The sequence below is a fragment of the Fundulus heteroclitus genome, unplaced genomic scaffold (genome assembly GCF_011125445.2).
Source record: "Fundulus heteroclitus isolate FHET01 unplaced genomic scaffold, MU-UCD_Fhet_4.1 scaffold_77, whole genome shotgun sequence".
NCBI lineage: Eukaryota > Metazoa > Chordata > Actinopteri > Cyprinodontiformes > Fundulidae > Fundulus > Fundulus heteroclitus.
Window position 1 is genome coordinate 659,607 of NW_023397219.1, and position 23,842 is coordinate 683,448.

The following is a 23,842-nucleotide window of genomic DNA, read 5'->3' on the forward strand; positions in this document are numbered from 1 at the left end:
TCGTCACTAGGAGGCAAGGAACCGTGCTAGCGTGATGTGTAAATGGTCGTCAGAACCAAGCTCGGCACGGTTAACTGATCCAAGCTCGGTCCGAGCTCAGCATGGATCGGTTTAACAAGGGTAGTGTAAATGGGGCTTTAATAAAGTTTCACTAGCCTAGTACAGTGAATTTGTTGATTGAAATATAGTGGTAATTCAGATAAACAGCATTCTATAGTGATGTTCTATGGATGTTCATTTTATTTCTGTTAATAAATTCTTGAACTTGAAGGGAAGCTGTCACTCCTTTATTCCATATTTGTGCAGTTTGCTGTTAAAAGAATGCCAGTGCTTGAATCATTCCTTTCAACTATTGTCCGAGAGTTGACAGTGGAGAGGGCAGCCAGCCCTCGGCCGCAAGCGCAGCTCAGAGGAACTGTGTTTCAGCTGATTTACAGTTTTCTGGAAGTTTGTTTCAGATTTGTGGAGCATAGAGACTAAATGTTGCTTCCCCATTATTTGGTTCTGGTTCTCGGTATGCAGAGTAGACCAGAACCAGAAGATCCGATTGGTCCGATTGGTCTGGAGGGTTGCAACAGAAACTCTCCTATGATCATCTCGAGGAATCTAAGTGATTTGGAAGGTCGGTCCTGCAGATGCAATATAAGGGTGCTTGGCATCAAGGAAGGTGTAGAACAAGGTCACCCTACTGCCTTTATTTCACGGCTGCTACTGGAGGTATTCGGGAAGGATAATTTTGTCAAGCCCATCAAGATTGACCGCGATCACCGTAGTCTGAGGCCGAAACCCTGACCCAAGGAGCGACCACGAGCTATCATTGCTGAGATTCACAACAATAGGGACGTGGCCAACATTCTGCGACTCCGCCGCCACCCCTGATGTACAACAGAGCCCGTGTTTCCATCTTTCCTGACTACACAGCTGAAGTTGTGGTGCAACGGATGGCCTACAACAACGTGAGGAAGAAGCTAACCGAGGCTGGAGCAAAGGGCACGCTACTCTATCCAGCCAAGATGCAGGTTGTACACAACATTAAGACTTTTCTCTCTCCGGCAGAGGCTGAACATTTCACTGATTCCATCTCTGCCGCAGCAGATGTCTCATCCTAGGCTCATTGGTTGTACTCATCTGGACTTTGAAAATGCCTGTGCCGTAAAGCACAATATGGTTGGTTATATTTTCCCTTTCCTAATCATATATCAGTTACATGTTATACTCACAGAGGTCATTCCAGGTACACACAAAGAACTTAACTTTTCTTTAGCTTGAATATTCTCTGTTCTGTATATCCCCTTGTGGTCTTTATATACCTGAACCTCAAACGTAGTATTGTCCAGGTGTGTTATTTGTACTGTTCACTGTATTTTGGAGATTCCCGGGGTTTTTGCTTCCTATCTAGGAGTGGTTATGGAAGTTCTCGTAGTGTGCTGCTCTGGTCATTTCCCAGCAGCCTCCCTTAGCTCGAGGGGAAGCACTGTTTGTTTTTTCTCTGCAGTGTGGGAGTGGGACGTGGGCGATGTTTGTTCACGTGGGTTTAGAACGTTGGGGGGGGAGGTGGATGGTTGCCTTTTTCCTTTTTTTTTCTTTCTTCTCTTTTATTTTTTCTCTTTCTTTCTTTCTTTCTTTCTTTCCTTTTCCCCCTTATTCAGCTCAGACAACACCTTTTTCTCCAACGTTCTGACTGTTCTCTAATGGTGCTCCTTCCATGTCAGCTATGAATCCCATTACCTTCATCACCTGGAACTGCGGGGTATGGGTATGGCACTCAAGAGAGGCAAGGTTTTTTCTCACTTAAAGGATCTGTCTGCTGATGTTGTGTTTCTACAGGAGACACATATCACGCCTTCAGAGCAGAGACGTTTAAGGACATCATGGGTGTCGCGGGTGTATCAATACAACTTCACCTCTTGGCCATTCTCATCCGTAAAACCGTACCATTCATATTTGAGTCACAGGTGTCTAATTCAGGCGGGAGATACATTCTTATCACTGGCAACATCAAATCTGTCCCGCTGGCCCTTCTTTACATCTATGCACCTAATTTTGACCGGACTTCTACAAAAAAGTATTTAATCTTGTAGCGGAACACAGGATCATTGTTCGGGGTGATTTTTATTGCTACCTCGATCCTGTCCTAGAAAGGTCTTCTCCTTAACCTTCCCTGCCATTGCAGTCCATATCGGTTATAACCAAGTTGGCAACTTCTTTGGATCTGGTCGAGGTCTGGTAGCATCTTCATCCCACAGAGAGTCAATATTCCTTTTTTTCTTCGGTACACAAATCCTCAACAAGAATTTATTATTTTTTGGTTGACTCAAACTTATCACCCTGTGTTCTCAAATCCACCTACCACCCTATTCTCATCTCTGATCATGCACCGTTGTCAATTTAATTTAACTTTGATATTCAGAGAACACAATAAAATTGGAAACTTAATCTCTCCTTAAACTTGGACAGCTCCTTTTGCAAATATGTTTCTATTAAGATCTCAGACTTTTTGGCTTACAATGATAATGGCGCTGTCTCAGATTCCACTCTTTGGGAATCTTTCAAGGTAGTGATAAGAGGTGAAATTATATCATACCAATCCAATGTTAAAAGAATTAGACGTAATTGTCTGGCTGAAATTCAGAAGCAATTAATCACACTGGAAGACACACTCGATATCTCCAATTCTGACCACATATTTACCTCTATTGTGAATCTAAAGTATGAATATAACTGCATTTTGGACGAGCGGGTTAGGGATAAAATCCAGAGGCTGCGTCAGAGGTATTTTGAACTGGGGAATAAGGCAGATAAAATATCAACAGGCAGTTGAAGGGAACGCAGGCCGAGCGAGCCATTAATAAGATACTTACACCATCTGGCCAGCTACTGACAGATCATAAGCTAATAAACAAAACTTTCTTTCAATATTGCAACAACTGCATCTACAGAGGATATCACATGCTTTATTCAGCCATTGGACATTCCAACTCTTACGGATACCGCCGTGCTTAAAATAGATGGTGATGTGACTCTGGAGGAGATAAGGGCAGCAATTCGCTCTCTTCCTAGTAGAAAGGCAAGCAGCCCTGACGGCTTTGGTATCGATTTTTAATTCCCACATCAATATGGTGTCGCGACTTATACTGCGTATGGTCAGATCTTCCTTGGAGGTCGGGTATTTTCCTGAGTCTCTATATGATGCCAATATATACAGTAGTTGACGTCACTTCCTGTTTGCGGTAAGGCATATTGTGTCACTTCCTGTTTTCACTGCGTGAGCAACGGTTTGTTGCTCCAGATTCTCTCGCTTTTATCTTTAATTTCTTTGCTGTAACATCTGTTTCTAACACATAAGCACTTTTAAAACATTTTCTGTTGCTGCACATCACGCTTGGGAACTCCTCGTGTTTCACGGTTTGCTCTCTTGGCGTGGTAGAAAGGCGCTAGCCTAGCTTTAGCCTAGCCTAGCTTTAGCTCCACAATGGCTTCCTCTCCTACTATTACTTCAGCTTCTCCGTCTCTGACTAAGTCTCCCCTTATCTCCTGCTCTCTGTGTCAGATGTTTAGCTATTCCTCTGCCTCCTTTAGTGATAATGGTACTTGTAATAAATGTAGTGTTTTTGTAGCATTGGAGGCGAGGGTGTCAGAATTAGAGACCCGGCTCCGTGCTATGGAAAAACCAGCTGATAGCCGCCCCTCTGCTAGCGCGGAGCCACATAGACCTAGCGTTACTTCGCTTAGTGGTCCTCCAGAAGCACCCGAACAGCCGGGTAACCAGGCCGGCTGGGTGACAGTTTGTAGGAAGCATAGCTCTAGATTTCAGCCCCCAGTTCACCACCAACCCGTCTGTGTTTCTAACAAATTTTCCCCACTCAGCGACACACCCGCTGAGAAGCCGATCCTGGTGATTGGGAGCTCAATAGTCAGAAACGTGGCACTAGAGACACCAGGGACCATAGCTAAATGCCTGCCAGGGGCCAGAACGGGTGACATAGAATCTTACCTAAAACTGCTGGCTAAGGATAAGCGTAAATACAGTAAGATTGTTATTCACGCTGGCGGTAATGACACCCGGTCACGCCGATCGGAGGTCACTAAAGTTGGTGTTGCTTCGGTGTGTGAGTTTGCTAAAGCAATGTCGGACTCCGTAATTTTCTCTGGTCCCCTGCCTGATCTGACCAGTGATGACATGTTTAGCCGCATGTCATCATTCAACCGCTGGTTGTCTAGGTGGTGTCCTGAAAACGACGTGGGCTACATTGATAACTAGAGAACTTTCTGGGGAAAACCTGGTCTGATCCGGAGAGATGGCATCCATCCTACTTTGGATGGTGCTGCTCTTCTTTCTAGAAATCTGTCCGGATTTATTAGTTCTCCTAAATACTGACAACCCAGGGTCCAGACCAGGAAGCAGAGCCATAGTTTAACACACCTCTCTGCAGCTTCTGTACTGTTACCCATCCATTATCCTATTGAGACGGTGTCTTTCCCACGGCCAAAACTTAACAAATCAAAAACTTATCTAAAAGGAACAAATCATAAAAACCTAATAAAAATCAATACGGTTCACCTTGAACCTAAAAATAAAACAATTAAATGTGGTCTATTAAATATAAGGTCTCTCCCTCCAAAGACTTTATCAGAAATCAATTTGTTAACTAACAAACAGATTGATTTATTTTGTCTCACAGAAACCTGGCTACAAGAGGACTACGTTAGTATAAATGAGTCAACTCCCTCCAATCATTCAAATTTCCACATTCCCAGATCTGTGGGAAGAGGAGGAGGAGTGGCAACCATCTTTCAGTCTGATTTATTAATTAGTCCCAGGCCAATTAATAACTACAGTTCTTTTGAACATTTAACCCTCAGTTTCCCTCATCCAAACTGCAAAATAATAAAACCTCTTCTGTTTGTTGTTTTGTATCGTCCACCAGGCCCTTACACTCAGTTTTTGGATGAGTTGTCAGATTTCTTATCTGATTTGGTGTTAAATACTGATAAGGTTATTATAGTGGGTGATTTTAACATCCATGTTGACACAGAATGTGATAACCTTAGTGTAGTTAAAACTATCCTAGATTCAATTGGTTTTGCTCAAAATGTGCATAAACCGACGCACTCATGGCTCCATACTTTACACCTTGTGCTGACATATAGCATTGATTGTGAAGAATTAACAGTATTTCCTCACATCCCTGTCCTATCTGATCATTTTTAATAACATTTGAGTTTAATCTAACTGAGTTCTCCACCCCCAAAAGAGGGTTCCATTATAGTAGATCTTTATCGGATAATGCTGTATCAAAACTTAAAGAGTCTGTTCCCTTTTTAATATCCTCCGTATTGCAGAAATGCCCTGTAGATGGCAGCAATGTTGTTTCTTCCAATTCACAAATAGATGCCTTTGTAAACGGTATGACTTCGTCATTGCGTTCTGTATTAGACAATGTAGCTCCCTTGAAAAAGAAGGTGATTATTCACAGGAAGCTGGCTCCTTGGTTTAATTCAGAGCTGCGTTCCTTGAAGCACAATGTTAGGAAATTGGAGAGAAAATGGCGCTCTACACACCAAGAGGAATCCTACCTAATCTGGAGGGACAGACTATTGTTGTATAACAAGACCCTTCGCAGAGTTAGAGCAGCATATTTTTCATCATTAATTGAGGAGAATAAGAATAATCCTAGATTTCTCTTCAGTACAGTTGCCAAACTTATCCAGAGCCACAGCTCTGTCGATCCATCCATTACCTTAGCTCTTAGCAGTAATGATTTTATGGGATTCTTCATAAATAAAATTGATTCCATTAAAACTAAAATAATTGGCATCCTCCCAAACATGATTACCTCGTCCTCAGTAAGTGAGGCAGCATTGGAGGAATCCTTAGAACCTGCGCAGTGTCTGAACTGTTTAAAAGCAGTAGAGCTTTCTGAGCTATCTAAAATTTTAGCTTCATCTAAACCTTCTAGCTGTATGTTAGACCCAATCCCAACCAAGTTGTTTAAGGAGGTATTCCCTCTGATCAGTGGTCCTATTTTAGACATGATTAATCTATCCTTGGTAAATGGATATGTACCACAGGCTTTTAAAGTAGCTGTTATTAAACCTTTACTTAAGAAACCATCTCTTGATCAAGATGAGTTAGTAAATTACAGACCTATATCTAATCTTCTTTTCTTATCTAAAATTCTTGAGAAAGTAGTTGCTAATCAACTATGTGAACATTTACAAAGTAATGACCTACTTGAGGAGTTTCAGTCAGGCTTTAGAGCTCATCATAGCACTGAAACAGCTCTGGTGAAGGTCACTAATGACATTCTCATGGCCTCAGATAATGGACTTGTGTCTATACTTGTCCTGTTAGATCTCAGTGCTGCATTTGATACAATTGATCACAATATTCTCCTACAAAGACTTGAGCATACTGTAGGGATTAAGGGAAAGCATTAGGCTGGTTTAAATCTTATCTGTCTGACAGATTCCAGTTTGTTCATGTTAATAATAAACCTTCCTCAAACTCTAGGGTCACTTGTGGAGTACCACAGGGTTCAGTCCTTGGACCAATTCTATTTACTATATATATATGCTTCCGATTGGCAAAATTATCAGACAGCATGGGATTAATTTCCACTGTTATGCTGATGACACTCAGCTATATTTATCCATAAATCCTGATGAATCCAATCAGTTACTTCGACTGCAGTCATGTCTTGATGACATCAAAAGCTGGATGACTTTAAATTTCCTGCATTTAAATTCTGACAAGACAGAAGTTATAATCTTTGGGCCAGAGTCTTCAAAAAATAAAGTTCTTAATCAATCACTTAATCTGGACGGCATTAACTTGGCCTCTGGTAATAAAGTTAAAAATCTTGGTGTTGTTTTCGACCAAGACATGTCATTTAAATCCCTTATTAAACAGGTTTCCAGAGTTTCCTTTTTTCACCTCAGGAATATCGCCAAAATTAGAAACATTCTGTCCAGGGCTGACGCTGAAAAACTGCATGCATTTGTTACTTCAAGGCTGGACTATTGTAATTCTTTACTATCAGGAAGTCCACAAAATGCAGTTCGAAGTCTTCAGCTGATCCAAAATGCTGCGGCAAGAGTTCTGATGAAAATCAACAAGAGGGATCATATTTCTCCAATTTTAGCTGCCCTTCATTGGCTTCCTGTTAAATCAGGAATAGAATTTAAAATTCTCCTTCTAACGTTTAAAGCCCTTAATAATCAAGCTCCATCATATATCAGAGCTCTGATTACCCCGTATGTTCCTAACAGAGCACTTCGCTCTCAGACTGCAAGTCTGCTGGTGGTTCCTAGAGTCTCTAAAAGTAGAATGGGAGGCAGATCCTTTAGCTATCAGGCTCCTCTCCTGTGGAACCAACTCCCAGTTTTGGTCCGTGAGGCAGACACCCTATCTATTTTTAAGACTAATCTTAAAACTTTCCTTTTTGACAAAGCTTATAGTTAGAGTGGCTCATGTTACCCTGAGCTATCTCTATAGTTGTGCTGTGATAGGCCTAGGCTGCTGGAGGACATCAGGGTCTAATTTTCTCACTCTACTGATTTCTACTGTTCTTCAGTCTACTGTTTTCCAGTTTTGCATTGTATTACATTGAAATGACTGTCGTCATTTCAGCTTTTAACTTTTTGCTCTCTCTCTTTTTCTTCATAGTAGGTACACCTGGTCTGACGTTCTGTTAACTGTGACATCATCCAGAGAAGACGGCTCACCCGCTACTACCATCTAATGTAGAACAGATTACTAGATCAATGTGTGCTTCTGTGCTTTTTTGTCTCTCTTGTTGTGTCTCTGCTCTGTCTTCTGTAACCCCAGTCGGTCGAGGCAGATGACAGTTCATACTGAGCCCAGTTCTGCCGGAGGTTTTCCTTCCCGTTAATGGGGAGTTTTTCTTCCCACTGTCGCTTCATGCTTGCTTAGTATGAGGGATTGCAGCAAAGCCATGTACAATGCAGACGACTCTCCCTGTGGCTCTACGGTTCCCCAGGAGTGAATGCTGCTTGTCCGGACTTTGATGCAATCAACTGGTTTCCTTATATAGGACATTTTTGACCAATCTGTATAATCTGACCCAATCTGTATAATATGATTGAACTTGATTTTGTAAAGTGCCTTGAGATAACATGTTTCATGATTTGGCGCTATATAAATAAAATTGAATTGAAAAATTTAATCAATATTTGTCTTTTACTTATAAAGGACAGAGACCCTACCAATATGGCATCATATCGCCCCCTGAGCCTGCTTAACTCTGATCAGAAGATTATTGCTAAGGTCTTAGCTAACCGATTGTCACCACACATCAGTGCTTTGGTACATCCAGATCAATCTGGATTCATTCCGGAAAGATTCTCTTTCTCCAACACAAGACAACTACTTAACATTATTTACTCTCATGCTCTTCCCAACTCAGCAATCATATCTTTGGATGCCCAGCAGGTTTTTGATCAGGTGGAGTGGGGATACATGTTCGCTGCTCTTAGAGGGTTTGGCTTTGGCACGGGTTTTCTGTCTCTGATAGAAATGCTTTACGCTCATCCCAGGTCACAGGTGGTGACCAATAGAGAAAGCTCGCCTTCATTTCTACTGAAACGTGGCACTAGTCAGGGCTGCTGCTTGTCTCCCATGCTTTTTGCACTGGCTTTGGAACCCTTGGCTGTTGCCATCAGGTCTAATCCATTTATCACAGGTATTACATGTGGCACATCTGAACATGTCATAGGTTTATATGCAGATGATGTACTGCAGAGCTTTGGGCAGCTTTCTGGTTTCACAATTAACTGGACTAAGTCTGCCTTTGTGCCTCTGTCTGATGGATTTGACTCTGGTTTCCTGAATAGTTTACCATTCAAATCACCCATGACCACTTTATGTATCTAGGTATCAATATTCCCGTAAACTCCAAGCTACTTTTCCAATTCAATTATTTAGAGTTGCTCTCTAAGCTAAAGAAATGGATCAACGGTTGGCGGTTACTCCCACTCTCATTAATTGGTCGTATTAATATTATCAAAATGGTTGTACTTCCTAAGTTTATTTATCTATTCCAAAATATCCCAATTTTTATTCCTTCTTCCTTTTTTAAAACATTGGATTCAATTATTATACCATTCGTTTGGGCATACAAACCTTCTCGAATCTCTAAGGCGCATTTGCAGAAAGCCTGAGGGGAGGGTGGCTTTGGCCTTCCGATATTTCGGCACTACTACTGGGCCTGCAATGCAAGGGCTTGGACATTCTGGTCGTCAGGCACTGCCGAGGCGAGGACTCCTTCCGTCCCTCTCCCTGGCTGGCCTCAGATTGAATCACATAACTTGTTGCTACTAACTTCTGCTTCATTACCTGCAATATTATTCTCTAAACCAGATATCTCCCTCAAGAGGCTCTCGTCTGACTTCATACTTAGGAACTCAGTCAAAATTTTGACACAAATAAAAAGGGTCTTGAGACTTCCAGACCTGTCCATTTATATGCCCCTTTGTGTCATAACCCGTGCTTCAAGCCAGGCCTCTCGGATCCTGCCTTCAAGCTCTGGTCGGGCAGGGGTCTCTCCTCTCTCAAGGATCTTTTTATCAAAAATCAGGTCTCATCATACCCTCAGCTACAGTCTAAATTCAATTTGTCCCCAAATTATTTTTTTCGTTATTTGCAGGCTAGGAGTTTCGCAAACCAACTTGCTTTGAGCTCAAACCCGGGTTCACCGCAGCATATTTTTTATGATCTTCTTAGTAAACCTCCAACTTCTGGGCATCTAATCTCACTATTTGTGAATGTTTTCTCTGTGACAACGTCGTCCACTAATATAAGAGATGCCTGGTCTAATGATTTGGGAGTCACAATTTCCACTGCGCTGTGGGACCGTGTGCTGATGGGAATAAAATGTTTCAATAATGCCAGATTGCAGCTAATTCAGTTCAAAGCGGTGCATCGCCTGCACTACTCTAAAGCAAGGTTGAATACAATACTCCCAAGTCATTCAAGTACATGTGACATATGTGGACACCCAAAGGCTACCCTTGGACATCAATTCTGGCACTGCCATTATTTAGCAATCTTTTGGTCGGACATATTCTGTCTCTACCGGACTGCGTACAAACAACAGATACCTCCGGGCTGTCTTATTGCCCTGTTCGGGCTATCTGACTCCTGCTCTGCTCTGCCCCAGCCTACTCGAGAGGCTCTCGCTTTTGGGATGGTGGTGGCTAAACGTGTCATTTTTACAGAGTGGAAGTCTGCCTCAGCTCCCTCCTTTAAATGTTGGCTTAATAACATGGCTTCTTGTTTACATCTTGAAAAAATATGCTACACTCTCAATAATAACGTACCCAGATATGTTGAGACGTGGGGGCCATTCCTTGAACTTTTGAGTAACACCACTGGACATGGGTAGTGGCAGACTAGTGTCTGCCCCATGGCCCTGCTGCCCCACTGCCCTCCAGGGGAGCTGTAGGTTGCCCTCTCGGTTGGTACACAAGTGATTTAATACACCCTGATGCACTCAGCAGTCTGCTGAGGAGCTGAATATTTTATTTTGTTATCTTACTTGTTTAATTTGTACATATTAAAAAACCCTTTTTTTTCTATCTCTCTGTTTCCCCCTATCCATCTATTTGCTGTACTTTTTTCTATCCTTAATAACCTGGGGTGGGTTGGGTTGGGGTATCACCGTTTTTGTTGTTTATTTTCTGATAGCATAAATGACAGTTGGATAGTCGTATTCTGGAATTTAATTGTCACTGCGATCCTGTTTGGACTCACTCACGGATGATGACAACATAAAAGATCCCAATACCAGCGTCAACCTACAGCAACTGGTCATCGTGGTCTGATCGACAATCAGGATATCATTGTATTTTGACAATTGTTCTGTAGTTTTGGTAATTTGTTGAAAACAATAAATATATTAAACATAAACAAACAGAAGTATTTTAAAGTCTGTTCTCTAAGCTACAGGGAGAGAGTGTAAAGACTTAAGAACTGAGGTGATATGCTTCATTATCCTGGTTTTAGTGAGAACACGAGCAGTTCCCATCATCTTAACATATAGAGTAATGAAAGTGAGGGCAGAGGAGACAGGAGAGGAACGAGGAACAGCAGGGAAGATAAGGGAGATTATATATATATATATATATATATATGTATGTGTGTGTGTGTGTGTAAATATCTTTTATTTTTTTAGTTTCTTGATTGCTCATATTTGTTTTCTTTTCTTTTTACATTATTTTATTTATATACTGCCTATTCACAACACATGTCATCTCATGGCACATTACAAAGTGAAATTCAAACAAATCATACAGACAGATTGGTCAAAAAGTTTCCTATTTAAGGGAACCCATAAGATTGTGTTGAGTCTTGATAAGCAGCATTCACACCTCCTGAAAGAGTGTAGAGCCAGTCTTCTGCATTGTTGATGGCTTTGCAGCAATCCCTCAGACTGAGCATGCATGAAAAGACAGTGAAGAGGATTACTCCCTTTTAACAGGGAGGAAAACCTTAGGCAGAACCAGGCTCAGTGTGAACGGCAATCTGCCTCGACTGACTGGGGGTTAGAGAAGACAGAACAGAGACACAAAAAAAAAATCACAGAAGCACACATTGATCCAGTAATCCTTTCTATACTATATGTTAATGGCACATGATCTGTCTCCCTGGATGGTGTCACAGCTAACCGAACGCAAGACCAGGTGTACCTATCCTGACTCTCAGCAGATGGATATAGTTCCGCTGAGCTCCACAAGACTACACGATATTCATGATAATTGCCTAATATAACATAAGGATTACAGGAACTTAATAATACGGTGAAAAAATAATGCACTGATTCTAGTTATTCAGTACACTCAAAAGAACCATGGTGCAGAATATCCTATATCCAACCTAAAACTAACTTCACTGCGCTTCAAACGGGGGTTTATGATTGTGTGGTTCTTCCCCATAAATGAACATCAGCCACACCGATTCTCTCATCCTTTGGGAGTAAGTAAATTTCCATAAATTTTTGAGCACCCTCAGACATAACAGCTCCCTTTTTTACAAACTATCCTTTGCTTGAGTGAAATAGTCAGACATGCTAGCACGACCCATGCCAATAAATTAGCTGGCTGATGTATCAGCTGGGGGGAGTGAAGAGGGGAGGTGGACGGGTGTTTACTTGATGGTGTGCTCTGACTGGACAATAAGAATTATGTATAAAGATAACTTAAGCAGAAAGATAAACCGTTTTCTGATCTGACCATTCATGAGCAAAGAAACAAAGCTCACTGCCCATGAACTAATCCTTTGGACCCACTCTTGACATTCCCATGACCTCATCATTGCACGATAGATCATATTTTACCACAGAAAAATCATTTGTTGTCATGGCCCCTTTAATAAGAAAGGATATTTTAAACAGAAATGTCAGGCTTCTGAGAAGTAAGTTAATTTTTATGTACTCAATAATTGGTTAGGGGCTCCTTTCACTTGAATTACTGCATTAATGTGACATGCAATGGAGTGGATCAGCCAGTCGCTTAGGAGTAATCGAAGCCGATGTTGTTTTGATAGTGGCCTTAAGTTGTCTGCATTGTTGGGTTTGGTGTCTCTCATCTTTATCTTGACAACAACTAATAGATTCCCTATGAGGTTCAGGTCATAATCAAGCTCAGGTAGCAACATCGTCATTGAACCAGCTTTTGTACGTTTGACAGTGTGGGCAAGTGCCAACTCTTGCTGGAAAACAAAGTCAGCTTGTCAGCAGAAATAAGTATGAAGTGCTTTAAGATGTCCTGGTAGATGGCTGCATTGATTCTAGACAGATAACCCAGTGAACCAACACCAATTATGGCAACCCAGATCATCACTTACCATGGAAACTTCACATTGGACTTCAAGTACTGTAGATTTTGTGCCTCTCCAAAACTTCCTTCAGACTCTAGGATCTTTATTTTCAAATAAAACAAAACTTTACTTTCATCAGAAAAGAGGACTTTGGACCACTGGGCAACATTCCAGTTCTTTTTCTCCTTAGCCCAGTTAAGAAACTTCTGATGTCTCTGATTCCGGGGTGGCTTAACACAGGGACTGCAATGGTTATTGCAGTCCCTGTTTTAACTTTCTGTTCTCTCTCTTTTATCTTCATAGTAGGTACACCTGGTCTGGCGTTCTGTTAACTGTGACATCATCCAGAGAAGATGGCTCACCCGCTATTACCATCTAATGTAGAACAGATTACTGGATCAATGTGTGCTTCTGTGCTTTTTGTCTCTCTTGTTGTGTCTCTGCTCCGTCTTCTGTAACCCCCAGTCAGGCGAGGCAGATGACCGTTCATACTGAGCCCGGTTCTGCCGGAGGTTTTCCTTCCCGTTAATGGGGAGTTTCTCTTCCCACTGTCGCTTCATGCTTGCTCAGTATGAGGGATTGCAGCAGTGAACGCTGCTTGTCGGGACTTTGATGCAATCAACTGGTTTCCTTATATAGGAACATTTTTGACCAATCTGTATAATCTGACCAAATCTGTATAACATGATTAAACTTGACTTTGTAAAGTGCCTTGAGATGACATGTTTCATGAATTGGCGCTATATAAATAAAATTGAATTGAATTATTGTTCATGTATTGGATTCATCTCTGCATAGTTGCTCTTGATGTGTTGACAATCGCTTTAGTGCAATCCTTGTGGAGCTCTCTCAAATTCTTAAAAGGGTTTGGCTTGACAATCCGCTCAAGACTGTGGTTATCCCTTTTGTTTGTGCAATTTATCTTCCTTCCACTTAACTTTATAAATATCCTTTATCTTTTTCATAAAATAAAATTTTCTGAGACAGCCTTTTGGGTTATCTATTATCTGTATGTTATAATCTTGAAAATGACAAATGTTGGCTTGAATTGTTTATTCTGTGTAATGAATATGAGATTATTTTTTTTAAATTAAGTACCAAACTTGATTTTTATAAAGGTATTCTTATCTTGGTTGTACATACATATCCTCTGAAAAGACAGAAAGGCAACCTTGTATCAATGTTGTGTGTGTGTGTGTACTTATAGACCTGGAATTCAGTAAGCTGTTGCATCAGATCCTCCTGTTCTTTGCTTTTGCTAAGTGGAGGAAGGATGTTCAGGAAAACCTTCAGGAAGTTTAGGCTTTCTCCAGACACACTGGACAGGGTGAAGATGGGTGTGATGCTAGACACAGAAAAAATGTAAAAAAAAAAAAAAAAAAATTAGAACAGCCATAAAACCCTTTGATTTGAGCGGTTACAGAGAATAAACAGATTTTTAAGTGAAAATACAAACCCTTAGTCAAGAGGAATACAATTCTTCTGCACTGAAAATTGCTGTTTTGTTTAGTTACGTAAGTACTGAAATGCATTATTTGTTCTAAGTTGGTACCCACCATGCAGACTGAGCGAACTGCTGTGCTGCAGTCACAGCATCATCAGAGTTCAACACCAACATGGGAACCTTGTTGCAGCCTGGTTGCTTGAGGACTCTCTCCAGCTGTCGAACAGTTCGATCCACTGTGCCGTGAGAGCACAGATCCACTTTACTGACTACAATAAAAATGGGGACTTTCAGAGCCATGGCCAGTCCCAAGTGCTCTCGAGTGGTACCGGCTAGAAATGGAAGAGAAGAAACATAAGGAGTAAGGTGACCAAATGCAATACAATAAAGATAATCCATCTGGCAATTGTCTAACCTCAGTTGACCGTGCATGTGTTGTGGGGCAAAAGGCAACGCAAGGCAAGGCAAATTTGTTTATATAGCACAATTCAGTACAGAGACAATGCAAAGTGCTTTACATGATTATAATATAGGAATAAAAGCAAGTAGGGATAGAATGTAGACACAAAAAAAGAACATTTAAAAACAGTAAAACAGTTTAACTTGAACATTCAAAGGCAATTTTAAACAAATGTGTTTTTAATCTAGATTTAAAGGAACTCAAGCTTTCCGCACTTTTACAGTTTTCTGGAAGTTTGTTCCAGATAAGTGGAGCATAGGAACTAAATGCTGCTTCTCCGTGTTTGGTTCGTGTTCTAGGTATGCAGAGAAGGCTGTAGCCAGAGGACCTGAGTGGTCTGGAGGGTTTATACGCTGATAACAAGTCTGTGATCTATTTAGGTGCTAAGCCATTTAGGGATTTATAGACAAACAGAAGTATTTTAAAGTCTATTCTCTGAGATACAGGGAGCCAGTGTAATGACTTTAGAACTGAGGTGATGTGCTCTACTTTCTTAGTCTTAGTGAGGACGCGGGCAGCAGCGTTCTGGATCAGCTGCAGCTGTCTGATCCACTTTTTAGGCAGACCTGTGAAAACACCGTTGCAGTAATCAATTCTACTAAAAATAAACGCATGGATTAGTTTTTCCAGATCCTGCTGAGACATTAGTCCTTTAATCCTGGAAATGTTCCTCAGGTGATAGAAAGCCGACCTTGTATTTGTCTTTAGATGCTTTTGAAGGTTCAGGTCTGAGTCCATCACTACACCCAGGTTTCGGGCCTGATTAGTGGTTTTTAGCTGAAGCGACTGAAGCTGTGTGCTAACTTTTGATCTCTCCTCTATTGATCCAAAAATTATTACTTCTGTTTTGTTTTAATTCAACTGAAGAAAATTTTGGCACATCCACGTATTGATTTCTTCTAGACATTTACTCAGTGCTTGAACTGGTTTATAGTCACCTGGTGACATGGTGATGTAAAGCTGGTTATTATCTGAGCTAGGGGGAGCATGTAGATATTGAAGAGGAGGGGACCCAGGATGGACCCTTGGGGAACCCGACATGTAATTTTTGTCGTCTGGAATGTAAAGTTACCTACTGACACAAAAAAGTCCCTGTCCTTTAAGTAGGATTTAAACCAGTGGAGTGCTGTACCAGAGAGGCCGACCCAGTTCTCCAGGCGCTCTAACAGAATGGAGTGATCGACAGTATCGAATGCTGCACTGAGGTCCAATAGTACCAGCACGGTGGTTCTTCCACAGTCTGTATTTATATGGATGTCATTAAACACCTTGATAAGGGCGGTCTCTGTACTGTGGTGAGCACGGAAGCCAGACTGGAATACGTCAAAGTGGCTGGTCGTTGTTAAGAAGGTGTTTAATTGTTGAAATACAGCTTTTTCAATAATCTTACTGATAAAGGGGAGGTTTGAGATGGGCCTGTAGTTCTGGAGTAGTAGTTTGTCTAAATTGTTCTTTTCAGCAGTGGTTTGATAATTGATGTTTTTAGGGACTGGGGGAAAACACCTGACAGAAGGGACGTGTTTATTATCTGAGTCAAATTAGACGCTATGCCAGGTAAAACTTTTTTAAAGAAAGCTGTGGGTTGAACATCAAGGCAGCTGGAGGAGGAACTTAGCTGCTGAATGAACTGTTCTAAGCTTTTGTGGTTTATTTGGCTGAAATGGGACATTATGTAAGAAGTAGTTCCAGCTGAATACAGCTTTGGTTCTGGTGTTGATATGGTAGTACAAAGTGATCCTCTAATTTTTAGGATTTTTTCAGTAAAGAAGTTAGCAAATTCATTGCAGGCCCTGGTGGAGTGGAGTTCGGAAGCCACTGACACAGGAGGATTTGTTAGCCTGTCAACTGTGGAAAATAAGACCCGAGCATTATTAATGTTTTTCTTGATGATCTCTGAGAGGAAAGATTCCCTTGCATTTTTCAATTGTAAGTTATATCTGTTAAGTCACTATAGATTTCATAGTGAACCTGCAGTCTGTTCTTTCTCCACCTGCGTTCAGCTTTCCGACACTCCCTTTTTTCACCTCTAACTGTTGGAGCATTTCTCCATAGAGATTTTTTCTTCCCGGAAAGAACTTTCACTTTAACTGGAGCAATGCAGTCAATGATGTCTGAGACTTTAGAATTAAAGTTATCTACTAGCTCATCTACTGAGTTGCAGCCCAAGGTTGAAGTATCAGAGTAAGCTTGAATAAAAGTTTCTGCGGCATTGTCCTTAAAGGTGCGTTTTCTTATGATGTCCCTTTGGCTAAATGAGTCACTGGAAATGATGCTTTCAAAGGTAACAGAAAAGTGATCAGCTAGGGCAACATCAGTTACATTGACCTGTGAAATTTCTAGACCTTTAGTGATGATCAAGTCTAAAATATGTCCCTGTTTGTGTGTTGGCTGTTTAACATGTTGAGTTAAACCAAAGTTTCTAAGTGTGTCACACAGTTCTTTTGCACTTCTGTCTTCAGGGTTGTGAACGTGAAAGTTGAAGTCTCCCACAATAATTAAACAGTCATAATCAACACATATCACAGACAGCAGGTCACTAAAATCATTAAAAAAGTTTGATGTGGACTTAGGAGGCCTGTACACATTCAAAAACATAGTTTGTACCGGGCCCTTTACCTGGAGAGCCAAATGTTCAAAAGAGTCAAATTTTCCCAAAAACACCTTTTTACACTTTAGTGAATCATTAAACAATGTTGCTACTCCTCCACCTTTCCTTTGCTGTCTGCTCTCACAAAGAAAATTGTAGTTTGGAGGTGTTGACTCCACCAGTATAGCTGCTTCACTAAATTCATGCAGCCATGTTTCTGTTAAAAACATTACATCAAGATTATTGTCAATAATGAAGTCATTAATTAAAAGGGATTTTCCTGACAGAGATCTAATATTTAATAAACCCAGTTTATATGACTTAGTGGTTGATGATGTATCTGTGACAGGTTGCATCTGACAGTTTATGACTTTTAAGTATTTGTTCCTGTTTATCCTTTTGTTTTTCTTATTTCTGCCACGTATTATCACAGATATTCCATAATCTCCGGCGAAAGGTCATATCTCAGTCTCATGTCTGATAAACGTGTGGCCAGGGCCCAATCTGTATAACAGTGAAGTAATTTGGAGTTCCTCAGTACCAGAGTGTTACTGTGATACGTAGAGGAGGAGGATCTGAGGCCTTTGGAGAATCCTGGTTTATTCACAGCAGAATGGCTATGTGGAGGCCAATCTTAAATACTTTGTTCATGTTGTGAGAAAATTCCAGAAAAGGAACTTCTGGGCTTTGTGGAGAAGAAGGGGAGGCGGGTCCGGTCTGGACCGGTGTTCGTGACGATGGAGGTTTTTGGTCCTCTCTTTGTCCTGCTGAGATCTGGGATGAATCATCCTGTAGCTCTGACAACGCCTTATTCTATGTCATCTTTCTGGCCATCTTTATCTTGGCTTGTTCGGGCTGCACTGGGCTTATCATTTGTTTTGGCACTGGATGTACTTTGTTTTGGAACAAAGCTGATGACGCATGGTTCACAGAATAGAAGATGTTTGAAATCAGCCGTTTTGCACCTGACCTATTTAGAGAGAAACGATCTCTGTTGACCAGATGTCTTCTTTCCCAAAAGATGTTAAAGTTGTCTATGAAGGTTACAGTTGTTTCTTTTTTCATGTTTTTTCCAGCCATTTGTTTAGCATCAGAATTCTGGAAAATATCTCATCTCCACAATTAACGGGCACAAGAGGGCCACTAAGAAACACCTTGACATTCAGGCCATCAACAAAGTTCAACAAACGAATGTAATCCTCTTTTAATACTTCTGATTTTCTTATCCGGGTGACGTCCTTCAGGGCTTCAGCTTGTATTATGAGTTTTTCCAAGGTCGGACGTTCTTTCAAGACCCTTGGAAGGTCTGTCTGAAGGATGTCTGTTAAATCAGACACCAGGCCACTGTTCAGATCGTTATAAATCAATACCTCTGTGTTTTTCTTGTTACAGAAATGTTTAATCCCCCTTACAGAACCATTGCATAATATCAGGGTCCTTGGCCCTGTGGCATGTCTGTTCTCTGATGTCTTAGAACGAAAATCGTTGACATACCTCTGATTTTTGTCCTCCTGGGTCACATTTTGGAGCGGAGCAAATCTGTTTAGTAACGGAATTCCAGCATTTCCAGCAGGTTTACTCCTATCATTTGTTTTGAGAACAACCCGCTGTTGTTTCACTTGTCTTGGGACATCTCTCTGTAGTCTCGGACAGTTTTCTTTGTCTAGGTGTGAGGTTTGTTGATCCTTTGGTCTTGCAGGGTCCAGGGATTCTCATTTTCCTCGGGGAACTGTTTGTTCGCTGAGTCGCTGGGCTGGTGGTCACCGCTCGGAATCACAGGCAGAGTAGTTTCATTTCCATGCGCGGCGTTTACATCATAATTCACTTCAAGTCGACAGATTTTCAGTTCATTACAGCTATCTTCTGTAAAAGGTTGTCAAAGTCCATTGTGTTGAAGGAAGGCATCTTTTCAAAATCAAAAAATAAGTAAAAGAAAATAAATAAGTAAAAAAAACTAAATCCAACTTTATGTGGTTTAGGTTAAGAGATAAAAAGGAGATTAAAAAGTAAAAGGCAGGAAAATGCAAGCAAGCAGAGAGCAGAGAAAAAAGCGTCAACAGGCAGAGACGCTGCTACAGCGGTCTTGCACGAGACTTCTGAGCCTGTGGGTGCGGGCCGAGGGCTCCTGCAATTGCAAGTACGGTATTTCCCCCACAGACCACCGGGACTGCCGAGAAAACCTTTGTTCGACCTAAAATGACTCATTTAATCATCCAAAACGGTATGGAACACATTAACTGAAAAATGTTGCATAGTATGCCTTTAACTGGGGTTACACTTTTTTCAGTTCCTTGTTCAGTCTCTGGGTTTTTCACAGCTTCCACAGCCTTTGGCTCCTCCAACTTCTCTCCAGCAAGAACCACCTCCTCAGCGTCCAGCCATCCTTCACTTTTTTCTTCAGACTCACTAGACTGAACAGGGTCATCCGGTTGGTTGCTGCTGCATTGTCCTGGTTTCTGATAGTGTGTGTGAATCTGATCCACATGCCTCCTCACTATTCTTCCATCACCAAGCATCACTTTGTATGACACCGGTCCAGTCACCGACTCAATGATTCCTGGGATCCACTTTGGGCCAAAACTGAAGTTCTGGGTCAACACTGAGTCTCCTGGTTTGAACCAGCGTCCCTTTGCTCTTTTATTGTGATCTTTTTCTGTCTTTCTTGATTTCCTCTCACTCTTTTGCTTAGATCTGGGTGAATGCAATCTAAGGTACAACGTAGTTTCCTCCCGAGAAGTAACTCTGCTGGAGATAAACCAGTTGTAGTGTGAGGAGTCACCCTGTAGCTAAATAACACTCTGGCTACTGTAGTTGTTAGGGTGCCTTCTGGACATTTCTTCATCATTCTCTTGAATGTTTGTACACCTCTCTCTGCTAACCCATTACTTGCTGCATGATAAGGAGCAGAGGTTGCATGGCGAATACCATTTTTGATCAGGAAGTCCTTGAATTCTGTGCTTGTAAAACACGTGCCATTATCTGATACCAACAACTCAGGCAGACCATAGTTACTAAAACTGGTACGCAGGCACTCAATTGTGGTGGCTGAAGTAGCAGAGCTTACTGGATACACATCCATCCACCTTGAATATGCATCAACCAACACAAAGAACATTTTCTCCATAAACGGTCCTGCATAATCCACATGTATGCGGCTCCACGGTTTATCAGGCCAATCCCATGGATGCAATGGAGCTGGTGCGGGAATGTTGCGGTGCTCTTGGCATGTAGTACAGCACTTTACAGTATCCTCCACCTCTTTGTCCAACCTGGGCCACCATACATAACTCCTAGCCAATGCCTTCATCCTGGACACTCCTGGGTGGCACTGATGAAGTTGCCTCATAACCTGTTCTTGACCTGGTTTGGCACAATCACCCTCGAGCCCCATAACACACACTCGTTCTGTATACTGAGTTCATGTTTCCTTACTTCGTAGGGGGTAAACTCCTCCCCTTTCAGCTTTGACGTCTATCCATTTCGCACCATCTCCCGCACCCTCGAGAGCACCGGGTCTCTGTCTGTCCATTCTTTCACTTGATCAGCTGTCACCAACGTTATGTCAGCGCTCTCCAGCATGAGTACTGTCTTTTCCCGTCTCTCCTCTTCCGCTTTTTCTGGCAAAGGAAGGCGGCTCAGGGCATCAGCATTGCAGTGATTTTTTTCCTTCCTTATACACTATGGTGTATTCGTAGGCTCTCAGTGTCACCGCCCACCTTTGGATTCCGGGGGAGGCCATCTGTGGTACAGCTCGCATCTCACTGAAAAGCGACAACAAAGGTTTGTGATCTGTTACTATAGTGAATTTACGTCCATAAATGTACTTGTGGAAACGCTTTATTCCAAACATCACAGCTAATCCTTCCTTATCCAGCTGGGAATAGTTCTTTTCCGCTGTATTCAATGTTCGTGAGGTGAATCCTATTGGTCTTTCAGTACCATCTGGCATCTGATGTGACAGCTCCGCACCTACTCCATAAGGTGAGGCATCACATGACAGCACAATGTCTTTCTCTGGGTCGTAATGCACCAGTACTTTTGCAGACTGCATCATTTCTTTTGATTTTTCAAAAGCAACTTGCTGTGCTTCTCCCCACTGCGACTTCTTATATTTTTGTAACAGTTTATGCACTGGAGCAAGAATTGTTGACAGGGTGGGCAGGAACTTGTTGTAATAGTTTAACAGTCCTAAATATGCCTTCAACTCTGTCACATTTGAAGGTGTAGGTGCCTCCCGGATTGCTTGCACTTTCTCATGGACTGGGTGTAATCCGGTTGCATCCACTTTATGACCCAGGAACATCACGTCCTCGTTCATAAACAAACATTTTTCTGTTTTGAGACGTAGCCCGGCCTCCTCCAGCCGTTGCAGCACCATGGCCAGCGTCTGCAGGTGATTTTGGTCATCTTTCCCTGTGAGCAGGATGTCATTTAGGAAAATTGCAACATGAGGAATGCCCTGCAGCAATCCCTCCATTATTTGTTGGAATATCGCTTGGCTGGACGATACCCCAAAAGGTAGTACTTTGTATGTGAACAATCCTTTGTGAGTGTTAATGGTCACATACCTCTTCGCTTCCTCATCTAGTGAAATCTGGTGATAGGCGTGACTCAGATCCAATTTGGTGAACTTTAGTCCACCCGCCAGCGTCGCAAACAGGTCCTCATTTCTGGGAATTGGGTACTGCTCCAACTTGGATATTTGATTTACTGTCAGTTTGTAGTCTCCGCACAGTCTTACTGTCTCATCAGGTTTTAACACAGGAACCACAGGTGCAGCCCACTCTGCATGTTTCACTGGTTCAATGATCTCTTGGGTAAGGAGACGATCCAGTTCCGCCTAACTCTTCCTCTCATGGCGTATGGAACAGGCCTAGCTTTAAAAAATCTTGGCACAACTTCTTTGTCTACGTATATCTTCGCTGGGGGGCCTTTAAATTTCCCTAGTTCCTTGTTAAACATCTCCCCGTACTTTTCCAAAACCTCCTCTAAAGTTTCTTTTTTAACCTGGTGGATTTGGGTTTCTGAACTTCCTTGTCCCTCTACTGGGGTTCCCTCTAGAATGTGGTGGACTTGGGGGGGGTTGATCTCCACTGTATGCCTAACCTTTTAATCCAGTACCTACCAATCAGACTGGGGCCTGACCCTGCTACGACTACTACAGGTAAGTCATGCACTAAGTCATACCCTAACCCTTATACTGCACCTTAACTACTGCTGCTCCCACAACTTTTACTCTATGCCCTGTGTATGTTTTGAGTCGCACTCTACATGGGCGTAGCTCAGGTGCCTCTTTCCCCCTCAAGGTTTTGAATACGGAGTGATTCATTACTGTTACTCCGCATCCTGAGTCCACTTCAAACTGAACGTCTGTCTCATTAACTGTCAGTGTCTCTATGAATGGAGCTACCGCTTGAATGTCAAGTTCATCTATTTTGTACAATGTGAATATGACTTCATCTGCATCAATGCTCTCTTTGTCATCCTCCCTCTGGCTGACGTAATTTGCTCCCTACGTTCTCCCTTGTCTACCTGTCTGCACACATCCCCCTCTAGTCTTTGACTGACCAGCTGGGCCTTTGGACCTACATACTTTCTGAATGTGGCCAATTTTTCCACATTTGCGACAGGTTTCTTTGATAAACCTACATTCCCCTGCTGAATGGTTTATTTGTTGAGATCATGCTGTATTGAGCATTATTGTTTGTAATAATCGAGATTAAACAGACGTGATCATTCTCATATTTGTATGAGGCAAACATTCTCGGTATATTGAAGTAATGGGGCATCATACAAAATAAATGCATTTATCCAGTTGGATCCCCAACACAAGTTATACAAATTCTGTCGGGGATAACTACTCAGTCATTTATAAACATTTTAATGACAGCCCCATGTTCCCCCATCATAACAGACTCCACAGATGTCTTCACAGCCAGGAGACGCTCAGTGCTCCCGTTTCCATGAGAGTGCAGCCATCCTCAGAATTTTGGCCCATTTACAAAACTCCGATATGTTATATACTAAGGCAGGTATAAAACATGTTGCGACTCTAATCACTCTCGTTCCTGGCGGGAATGTGAGTTTATCTACGTCCGAACGCAGGTGACTTTGAGGTGAAAGTAAAGGAGCGACCACTTAGCTTAGGAGCAACATTAAAGGCGGCTGCACACTTGGTTGTACTGGTCACCACGCAGACTATCCAGGGATATATATATATATATATATATATATATATATATATATATATATACAGTTTGCAATTTGCAAAAAACCAGAGGGGGGGATCATTTTAAGTGTTTTATAAATGAACATAACAACAAGGTTATGTAGGCGGCATGCTGTTGTGGCCATTTATGATATATTTTGTGGATTGTAATTTCTACCAATTTAGTTTTCTTGTTTGGGTAGTTGGAATATATTTAAGTTAGTTTAGAACCAAAATTTGTAATTAATTTTTATATTTGAAAATGTTTAGATTACGTTGTTAATTGTTAGACCCTCCCATTAATT

General features: G+C 41.7%; 1 protein-coding gene across 4 annotated transcripts in view; it reads right to left on the reverse strand.

Moving 5' to 3' along the window:
- LOC105922918 (GTP-binding protein 2-like) overlaps positions 1-23,842 on the reverse strand; it is a 245,600-nt gene that overhangs the window by 24,753 nt on the left and 197,005 nt on the right. For all 4 annotated transcript variants that reach the window (XM_036134215.1, XM_036134214.1, XM_036134213.1 and 1 more), the window contains 2 exons: positions 14,395-14,614; positions 14,048-14,183 (listed from right to left, as the gene is read on the reverse strand). In XM_036134215.1, the coding sequence (XP_035990108.1) occupies positions 14,048-14,183; positions 14,395-14,614 (356 nt within the window). The remainder of the gene's footprint in view (positions 1-14,047; positions 14,184-14,394; positions 14,615-23,842) is intronic.